We start from the raw sequence: 10,220 nt of genomic DNA, 5'->3' as shown, positions 1-10,220 counted from the left end.
CAACAAAAAAACCCGACTATGAACGAAGAAGTTGTGTCATATTGTTGTCACGGCAAACTTTAAAACGGTCCCAAAGCCAAAAGTGTTGTCTGACGTTATAAATTATGTAACGATTTTAGATTAGAATGTATTGCTAGTTTTACATGTACAACATGTTTTGTACAGTTCAATAAAATGGTGGTGTTGTTGGCACTGCTACCCTTTCTTTATGTAACTGTAGAAAGACGCCTTGATTAAAAAAAAAACTAAACACACACACAAAAAAACAAGTAACTTAGTTCTCCGGACAGATTGAGAGATGGAAAAAAAAACGTGACGCATAACTAGAAACTTGATCTCCCTGTTTTAACCTGAAGTATATATAATTAAAGAATTATTTGTGAATGATACAATGTACAGTATACAGTATATTTAGTAAAAACTATTTGATTAAATAAATTTACAAAAACTCACCATCATAAAACTTCTAGACGAACTCATCTTTACACAAAGGCGCCAATAGCGCCATCTTGTGGTTATTTTAACTAATCCTACCGGTGTTTCGCGGGCATTTTTATTTAAATTACAGGAGAACAGTGAGGATTAAGTTAAGTATCTGGTAAGTTTTATTTAATATTTTTTTACAGGAATCTTTCAAATAACGCAAATATGTGTAATAAACGTTTTAACAATACAGGTGCTCGCTTATCACGAAATGACAATAGTTTACATAACTTCGTTTCTGTCAAAATACGTACAGTATCGTCTCTACGATAAAATATAGTAACTTAGTTTAAGCTACCGATGTAATAATACAAAAATAAGCAAAATGAGAGATTTTTAAAGGCCAATTGTAAAGCTCCATAGTTATAGTTATTTCTGATAGGGTTTAAAGTAGTAAATCTTAAATATATTTATAACGGTGCTACTGACTGAAGAAATATGAAGGCTGGGAAGGCAGACTTACAGTATAATATTTTTTTTTATTATTATTGATACGCTAGAAATTGAGTTCTTAGTAACCAAAATACACAGTGAATACCATAAGTAAATACACCCATCATATTTAACACAATACATGCCATTATTACCACAACTAAATGTACATTATTCTCACATATTTTTGTGACATATCATATTATTACTTACAAAACCCCAGTTGAGCATCATTACAGATTTTCATGTTTTAACTGGCATTTCTAACTGGTTGATGAAACGCTCGGCAACACCTTTTTAAAAGTCTTTTTCACAAGTTCAAATAAGCCTATTTATATCACAGGTGTGATAGTAGTTGGCCTATTCAGATGAAAGAACTGGAACAGCACGTTGCACAGTTCTCTATAGCGGAGCCCATAGAGGTACGGCGCTAAGGCTTTGGGCAGGATGAGCAAGACGTTACACACAACCAAGGACATCCACAGGCTTGCTTTGGGGTCCATAGTCTCGCTGTTGTGACAGAGCATCAGCTCAATCATCAAAACCAGCAGGGGACAGAAAGCCAGGAATAGGTGGAGATAATGGATGAGAAATGTTCCTCTAGCACGAGATGAGGTCTCGCCCTTCCACACGCCCGAACTACGGGTACAAAAGTAGAGGATGAGGTAACCAGACAACACTAGGAGGAGGATGAAAATGATACCCATGACCGTCAGCAGCATGGAGACACGCAGTGGGCGGAAGTGGCTTACGGTCAAAACCATCAGCAAAGGAAGGGAGCAGAGGTGGAGGGCGCAAGGGGCCGTGCTATGGTACCACAAAAACATGCCGACAGCTGCTGCAGGAAAAAATACAGAGATGACCCAGATGGCAACAATTGCTCCATAGGTCCGTGACACAGGCCACAGTGCCAGGTAGCGAAAGGGGGCTAACACTGCAAAGCAGGTATCCAGTACCATTGCTGTAATGCTTAGTACCCCAGAGCTGTATAAAACCGCAGAGAGGAAGAGCAGCACGGCACACGGCCACTCCGTCATCAACACACCGGCTAAATTGATGCAGGCACTCAGGATGTTCATGCAAACAAAGAGCAGGTCACTGAAGAGAACATTGGCCAGGAGGAGGTAACGCGTCTGCTGCCGCAGGTCACCTCGGGACAGGATACGTACTAGAAGAACCGGAGTGATCAGCAGAATGGCCAGGAAGGCCAAAATGGGGCACAGCTGAAGCACCTTCATGTGGCAGGGAGGGAGGAATCCTTGCCACTCGTGTGCAAACATCTCCGCTGGGCTTTCAGAGGAGTTTGAGAACTTAGAAGAACGCATGTGAAACTCAGCTCGACCCGACTTGTTGTACCAATTGCCAAACGAACAAAGCAGAGATAAAAATAGGTCTTCTGCAGCTAGATAGAATAGCTCCGACTTTCCCTCCATTAGAGTTTCCATCTCTTGGCATGTGTTTGTCTGTCCAATCCAGGGATGAAGGTAAATGTGTCTCTCCTTCCCCCTTCCTGCCGACTGTAGTAAGTGGTTTACAGGACAGATGTGGATTTGTCACAGGCACACTTGTAAATGGTTTCCATGGAGAAGGAGAAACGGGTAAACATCACTTCACAGCTAAATGGATCAGAATGACACTCAGGGATTTTGCACCAAGGCATAAATATTGATATGTATTCCTAGAATCAGAAGTGTTGCGTAACATTTACACTCTTATTTTTGGATTGACTGATTGTTTAACTTAGAGGACTAAGTGCCTCACCTGGTTAAACATTGAACGCTTACAGGAAATTGGAGAAAGACACAATCGTGTAAAAATCCTTAAATGTAAATTTATTTATCTTGCCAAGAGAACAAAACAGCATTATGCTTTGCACACAAGAGTTTGAATCAATATTGTGGGCATGCATATCAACCTATATAACTGGGGAAATCTCACAATGAAAGGAAGTGAAGAAAAGAAAAATATAGATTTTGCATGAATAAAATCAAGACCGATTTATAAACAACTATTATTTATTATTTGTAATTAGGTCTTTGCGAGATTCCCTCAGTTGCATTTTATATAATTATGTTATGATGAGTAACAGAACGTATCTTTAGTTTAAATATGAAAATATAAAAAAGACCAAAACATTCTTAATATACTTTCATGTTAAAATGCTTTAATAAAAATGTACTAAAATGAATATTAAAACATAAAAAGTATCTTTTGAGATCTCTTTCTGGCTCAGGTGTCTTAAATTCCCTCTTTTGCTAAGGAATCCTCCAACGACAGAGCAACCAGATACAGTTATTGTGCAGGCCTGCTCTGCTTCAAGTCCAGTTCTAGGCTGTACTCCTCTGACTTAGGTGTCGCTTCTTCCAAAACACCTGCTGGACAGTCTCGTAAATCTCGTGATAGCGCAGGATGTACAGGTAAGGAGTGCAACAGCGTGGAAGCAACATCAATATGCACATATTCACCAAGTTAATCCACACTCCCACAAGATCCACGCTTTCTTCCTTTAAAAGAGCCAGCTCCACGGCAAAGACCAACGTGGGTACAAAATACATCATGAGCAACAGAGTGTGCGCCAGGAGTGTCATACGCGCCCGGGAGTACCGACTACGCCATATCCCAGAAGTTTTAGTGATGAAGTAGAGATGAATATAACAGTATACAATGAGAACAGTGCAGAGGCTGATGGCAACGATGAAGTAAAAATGAACGCCAACCTTCATCTTGTGTTCTAACGTGTGCAGCGCGATCAACATCAAACACACTGGACGGCTCTGCTTGTCACTGCCCATCACCACCTCAAACATCACTAGCAAAGAGACGGGACATACTGCTGCCGTTACCCACAAGCTCATGATTATCTTCCTGGCCCGAGATGGTGGGAGAATCTCTTTGTAATGTAACGGCCAACGTACCGCCACATATGTGTCGACGACCATCAATGTGATGGTGAGCACAGACGTGCTGTATGTCATTACCATGCTCACCATCATGAACTCACACAGAAGGTTAGGCATGTGCAGGCCCACAGAGTTGCAGGAGACCATCGCAAGGTTTATGGCGAGGAAGAGCATATCTGCGAAGAGCATATTAGCAAGGAGCAGGTAGCGGGTCTCTTGACGTAGCGTAGGAAAACACAGTATGCAGAGGGACAGAACGGGGTTGACCAGCATTGTGACAGAGGTTAGGAGAACCGTAGGGATGAGGAACAGATCCATGTGTCTGCTCTCCATTTTGTTGTACCAATCCACTGAGACGTTAACAATGAAAGACTGAAGCATATTTGGAGTTTAGTGCCACAGTACTGAGAGAATGTGTTAGGCTGAAGAACAACAGCTCCTCTGTTTACTGAGACTGGAACGGTGGAGCACATGTACAGCTTCTCTACCTACAGAAAACATAAGAAACATAAGTATACAGATGTATACACACCATATGATCTGTAAACTTTGCATGAGGCTTGAAAAAAATCAAACACAGTCCCTCCTACTAATATAACTGGCAACTGACATGACAGGTTTTTGAAAGGAACGGTCACTTTAATGTGTCCTGGCTTAAAGTCCACACCAGAAGAAGTTGTTTCTTAGGACTTTTCATTTAGGAAAACTCTCTCTTTAAATTGTTATAATGACCAGAACAAATCTTTACAGATTACAATTTCTCCAAAGAGAATGACGGATAAATGTTACACAAATAAATGATACCATCATTCCTTTAAAAAATTTAAACCATCAAACATTCACAAAGCATTTTCCCTCCCAATACACAATTTGACAAAAAAAGTGTAAAGACTGTAAATCATTTTAACCCCCGAAAGAGAATAAAAACAAAACTGTCCCTATCGTTATAATGGAAAGTTAACGTTACTGATAATACTACATAAAAAAGGGAAGAAATATTAATAGTTTTTTAAGAAAACATTCAAGTCACAAATCCAAGGGCAAATAGTGATGAATATGATATAAAAATATGTTTGAGGGAAACTGAATGAGTTTAATATACTTCCAAATATACCAATTTTAACCACAAATGCCAGCAGAATGTTTGACAAGCAAGAAAAACTGCAAATAACGTGCTTGTTTGTCGTACTGGTGAGAAAAACTCTTAATAATAAACAAATCATTATAAGATGGGAAGTACTGTATTTCCAACTGAACAAAACACAATTGTAAGTTTCAGCCCCGTTTCATTGACAAACAGTTCAAAGAGGAAGAATGCAATATGAACGCATGGACTACCAATCGATTAATCGTGTTAAAATGGCTTGCATACCTGTTCCACACATCCACATGTCCTGCTTCCATCCAGGCCTCCATTAAACTAATGTCACCCCAGATCAATACCTCCCGACTCTGTCCTCGTTATCAGAGAGCAGGCGTTCCACTGATGCGCACAGATCCGTAAACGATCGCAAGGCACTAACACTCTTTCAGCTCTCCTTGGTTACTCAGCATTTGGTGTAAATTATGCTGACCCTCCCCATGACAGATAAACTAACACCATTATTACCTCAATGTCCATCGACACTACTATGCACTTCATATCCAGAGGTAGAAGTTTATGAAGCAATAAATGAAATGGAGGATTAAACAAACAAATAATATACAAAAATGTTGGCATGACCACCAGCCTGTGAACAGTAGTCCTTTGCATATGTTAGTTCTTTTGTGCAAAACATGAGATGCATGAGATCATACCCCCCCCCCCAAAAAAAAAAAAATCATTACGTAATTTTGCTGAATAAAATTGTTTTTATTTGTTTTGAATTTATAATACAAAATGCTTCATTTCCTGTCCTTCTTGTAACCAGTGTTCCGCTTACTCCTGTGCAATCCGTCATCATCATCATCATCTTTATCCTCCTCATCACTGCTGTATTCGTTCTCCCTCTCTTCTTCCTCCTGCTCTCTTGCCATCAGCTTGCGAAAAACATGGAACTCCTCTGCAGTTGCCATGGCGACCTGCGTCAGGTAGGTTTCCTCAGAGACGCAGAGGACGTCTTTGAGCGTTGGGTTGAGGATGAGAGTTTGGCCCTTCTTGTCTGGCGTTTGGTAGCGTCCCCTCCGCTCCAGAAAACAGTGCCGACAGCGCAGCTCGGACAGAGGCAACCTGAACAGCTTAGCCTTTACCATCTCTGGCTGCCGCACGCCCATACGGAAATACGCATACTGCAGGGAGAAAACAAGCTCTGCGTCAGTTTGAAACTACTGTAAAACACTAACTTGCCTTTTAAATGGCAATTTTAACATCATCAGAACAAGATTTGCACAGACAGTTTACCCCAAATTGTGTACTGTCATCAGAGCCAGGAAAACTTTTAGTGACAAATACCAGCCCTACCTGAAATTTGTACTCCAGCTGAGCCAAATCCTCCTCCAGAACCTCAGGCGAGTCTCTGAGGATGTCTGTGACCTGATGGATGGTGAAGAGGCATTTCTCTCTGAGCAGTCGGGACACCATGTTTACCCTCTTGACTGGCAGGAGCATGACCTTGGGGTAGTGACTGATCATCCTCTGCAGACTACCTGTGGACAGATTTCAGACTCCATCAGTGGCTTTCAAACTGGGGCCTATGGACACCCGATGGAGCACTAGAGGGTCCATGCAAAATTTCAGAAAGGGGGAACAGTGAGGGGGGAAAAAAACAACAAGTAAAATCTGCATAAAATTAAAAAAAGTTCTTAGTAGGGCGGTAAAACAGATTAATCGCATCCAAAATAAAAGTCTGTTTATATTATATGTGTGTATATTTATATGTATATATATTTATACATATATGGAATATATGTTAAAAAAAAATATATATATATATATTTCTATACAGTATACAGACATAAAGTAAACATTAACTTTTATTTTGGATGCACTTAGTTATGTTTATTCGATTTGACAGCCCTAATGATTAATTATCTTCTCTTATTACTTGTCACATATGTTCATATAGCTTGTGTTTTTGTAAAACTGCTTTGTAACAATATTTATTATAAAAAGTGCTACACAAGTAGATTACAGTTGAATTAAAATGTTTATCTTATATTACTAAAGTTTATATTTAAAAAACAATGTCTCATTCATTTGATATACATTTACACCACTGTTCAAAGATTTGGGGTTGGCAAGATATATTACATTTACATTTTACATTTAGTAATTTAGCAGATGCTTTTATCCAAAGCGACTTACAAATGAGGACAGTGGAAGCAATCAAAAACAACAAAAGAGCAATGATATATAAGTGCTATAACAAGTCTCAGTTAGCTTAAATGCAGTACACGTAGCAAGGGCTTTTAAATAATATAATAAAGAAAAAGAAAACAAATATAATAGAAAAAGAATACAGCAAGCTAGTGTTAGAAGTCTTTTTTTAATATAATTGTATATTTTAATAAGCTTCCTTTTTTATTTAAAAGTCTCTCACAATTATTTGACCAACAATACATTAAAACAGTATTATTGTGAAATATTAATACCATCTAAAATCACTGTTTGCTATTTTAATATATTTAAAAATGTAATTTATTCCTGTGATGCAAATCTAAAGTCTTCAGTGTCACACAGAAATCATTCTAATATGATGAATATTTACTGCTTAGAACACGTTTTCTTATTATTATCAACGTTATCAAACAAATGTGCTGCTCAGTTTTTTTTTCAGGATTCTTTGAGGAATAGAAAGTTTGAAAGAACGGCAATTATTCAAAATAAACTTATTTTGACATTATCAATGTCACTTTTAAAGCAATGTTTGATTAAAACATACTTGCTGAACAAAACAGTATTGAACTTCCTGTTAATAATCAGAGACTTTAAAAAGATTGTTCAATCAAAAAGAAAGCGCTGTCCTCATTTGCTCACCCTCAAATTGTTCCAAAACTATATGAATTCCTAAAGTGGAAGTCAACGGTCACCAAAACAGTTTGGTCTGCTAACATTATTCAACTATCATCTTTTCCATTTTGGAAGAAAGAAATACAAAAAGCTTTGGGACCACATAAAGGTGAGTGAATGTTTTCAGTGAAGTATCCCTTTAAATGGTTATAATGGCATGAATTAATCTTTCCAGTTTACACCTTCTCCAAAAAATAAAGATGGATAAATGATACAACACTGTAAATCCTGATTTGAATAGTAGTTTTTAACCAAGACAAAAATCATGCAAATTATTTGCAAATTATTTGTTTGTTGTACTGTGGCAGAAACTCATCTTTTAAAAAAAAACATCATAACATATGTAGTTTGAAAACACTATATCTGAAAACAAACAAATTCTGTTAGTTTCAGCCCAGTTCCAATGTTTTTGAAATCTATGTTCACAAAGGCTGTTAAAAAATACACCAAAAATAGTCATGTTGTGAAATAGTAATACAATTTAAAATTAGGGTTTTCTATTTTAATATGATTAAAAGGTGATTTATTACTCCAGTCTTCAGTGTCACATGATCCTTCATGGTGTGAAAACCATGATATTCTTTTTTTTTTTCACAGTTGCTTGAAGAATAGAAAATGAAAAAGAACAGTATTTATTTGAAATAAACCTTTCTAACAATTCAGTCAAATATAAGTATTAATGCATTAATGACAAAAAATAGCTGTGTAATTTACTAAAAGACAATTACCTTCTACCAGTCCCATCTTCCTCAGATGATCAATGCGCTGCTGTAAGTCTGCACCTTTAAGTGAATATACTTCTGGACACTTCTGCATTATTTTCAGGATACTGGAGGGATTTAAGCCCAGGAGCAACAGTGCTGTCAGAACAGATGGAACATGTTTCCCGTGGCTCTTTGTAGCACCTTCATGCATCTCCTTGGCTTGAGTTTCTGAGAAGCCCATCTGGAGCAAAGAGCACAGAGTGAGCTGATTCCCAGGTCTGTGGGTGACCTGACCACTGTGAGGTGGATTTACTTGATGGGGCTCTTGTGTGGAGGAGAACGCCATATGACCTCTTCTCACCGCCACAGGACAAACACTCCATCTCCACATCCATCGCAACATCTGAGATACAGAGGGAGGAAGTGCTGTTCAGTTCAACACATAATTGGGACACACTAAATATTTTGGAAGAAAATATAAAACCACACAACAGCTTTTCTCACTCAATAGTCAGTTTCCTTTGTATATGTATCTGAATAGTTAGACAAGGGAGCTCTTATTTATATATATATATATATATATATATATATATATATATATATATAGATAGATAGATATATATATATATATATATATATATATATTTTATTTCTTTATTAAATGCTGTTTTTGTATGTCGTCTGCTTAATGATTAAATGTAAATTTAATAAGAAATGAAATTAGAATTTTAATTCGGAAGATAGATGTTTGAACTCGGTGTTTGAAACCAAATAACAGAAACACTGCTACAGAAAACTAGCATGCGTGTAATTTGACTTTTACACCTAACTTACTGAATAATACAACTTTATTCTCTTAATGTAATCTATTTATTGTACGTTCCTTTTTGAGTGACTAAAGCAAAGGAACACAAAAGCAAAAAGGTTATTAAAATAGCGTATATTAGCCCCTCAACAAATAGTTACAGCATACACTGACCTTTCACTTCCATGAATTAAAGGCAGCTGTTGTTTCATACAAAATTATTCTTAGTTTTAACAATCGTTGTTTTAGACTCAGATTTTCTATCAGTTACACTTCTTATTATAATACTAAATAAGCTATTATTTATTAATTTCTTTTTATTGTGCGGTTGATCATTAATGAATGCTACTCCGATTCCCACAAGCAAATCAAAGAAACCGCTTCTTACCAAGTGACAAATCGTAATATTTATTACAGTAGCTATATAGCAGTGGTTGAACATTCAGTCTAGCGTCTAATTATCTGATAACGTAAAATATTTATGTTGTCGTTTCGTCCTCACCTGTTTTCTGCATACATGTGTACCCATACCTGTGCCGCGTCAAAATACTCCCGCACTGGAACAACAGTCGAGAGCTCAAAAGTTCCGGATGTTTGAACGGAAGACAAACAAAATATTTTATTGAAGAATTCCATTGATATTAACATTTGATAGAGGCTTTACAAAGCCTGTGTAAAATAAAGTCAAACTGAAATTATACCAATAACAATTTATTCATAGTAAAAATACATATATAAAAAAATGAAACGTTAAAAATTATTAAAATACTTATAACTTAAAAAGGTTAATCAACCTAAAACTCTTTTAAAGCTTTGAAGGCCTAATAACAAGTATCTTGAAGCTCAGGTGACCCTCATCCAGGTCTAGTGCATGTGCCATATGTTTTAACAGGACAATCCTGGTGCTC

General features: G+C 37.1%; 3 protein-coding genes across 9 annotated transcripts; all 3 read right to left on the bottom strand.

Annotated features, from left to right (window-relative positions):
- Positions 1–999: 999 nt before the first annotated feature.
- LOC127950523 (probable G-protein coupled receptor 148) lies at positions 1,000–2,617 on the bottom strand. Its single transcript, XM_052547646.1, has one exon. The coding sequence runs from the start codon at positions 2,358–2,360 to the stop codon at positions 1,248–1,250; it is 1,113 nt and encodes a 370-aa protein (XP_052403606.1). The 5' UTR covers positions 2,361–2,617; the 3' UTR covers positions 1,000–1,247.
- Positions 2,618–3,092: 475 nt separating this feature from the next.
- On the bottom strand, positions 3,093–5,606 carry LOC127951593 (probable G-protein coupled receptor 148). Its single transcript, XM_052549573.1, has 2 exons — positions 5,188–5,606; positions 3,093–4,303 (listed from the first exon to the last, which is right to left on the bottom strand). The coding sequence occupies exon 2, from the start codon at positions 4,194–4,196 to the stop codon at positions 3,243–3,245; it is 954 nt and encodes a 317-aa protein (XP_052405533.1). The 5' UTR covers positions 4,197–4,303; positions 5,188–5,606; the 3' UTR covers positions 3,093–3,242.
- Positions 5,607–5,646: 40 nt separating this feature from the next.
- mterf4 (mitochondrial transcription termination factor 4) lies at positions 5,647–9,963 on the bottom strand. 7 transcript variants are annotated; one of them, XM_052549733.1, is made up of 5 exons: positions 9,815–9,916; positions 8,821–8,910; positions 8,532–8,748; positions 6,256–6,440; positions 5,647–6,083 (listed from the first exon to the last, which is right to left on the bottom strand). In XM_052549733.1, exons 1-5 carry the CDS (start codon positions 9,839–9,841, stop codon positions 5,700–5,702), a joined length of 903 nt encoding a protein of 300 aa, XP_052405693.1. In that variant the 5' UTR covers positions 9,842–9,916; the 3' UTR covers positions 5,647–5,699. The 7 variants fall into 7 exon arrangements, with proteins under 7 accessions (XP_052405693.1, XP_052405695.1, XP_052405692.1 ...); XM_052549735.1 differs by having other exon boundaries at positions 9,844–9,890; XM_052549732.1 differs by lacking the exon at positions 9,815–9,916 and adding an exon at positions 9,701–9,718.
- Positions 9,964–10,220: the final 257 nt, after the last annotated feature.

Source organism: Carassius gibelio, chromosome B2 (assembly GCF_023724105.1).
Source record: "Carassius gibelio isolate Cgi1373 ecotype wild population from Czech Republic chromosome B2, carGib1.2-hapl.c, whole genome shotgun sequence".
NCBI lineage: Eukaryota > Metazoa > Chordata > Actinopteri > Cypriniformes > Cyprinidae > Carassius > Carassius gibelio.
This window is presented reverse-complemented; position numbering and strand designations above follow the sequence as displayed.

Bases quoted from the DNA above. Each gene is read 5' to 3' on its own strand.
- LOC127951593 (XM_052549573.1), bottom strand. From the start codon at position 4,196: ATGCTTCAGTCTTTCATTGTTAACGTCTCAGTGGATTGGTACAACAAA.
- mterf4 (XM_052549729.1), bottom strand. From the start codon at position 9,960: ATGTTAATATCAATGGAATTCTTCAATAAAATATTTTGTTTGTCTTCC. The intron at 6,441-8,531 runs GTAATTGTCTTT...ATCTGTCCACAG, and splicing joins GAAGATGGGACTGGTAGAAG to GTAGTCTGCAGAGGATGATC. The intron at 6,084-6,255 runs GTAGGGCTGGTA...TTCTCCCTGCAG, and splicing joins AGCTGGAGTACAAATTTCAG to TATGCGTATTTCCGTATGGG.
- LOC127950523 (XM_052547646.1), bottom strand. From the start codon at position 2,360: ATGGAAACTCTAATGGAGGGAAAGTCGGAGCTATTCTATCTAGCTGCA.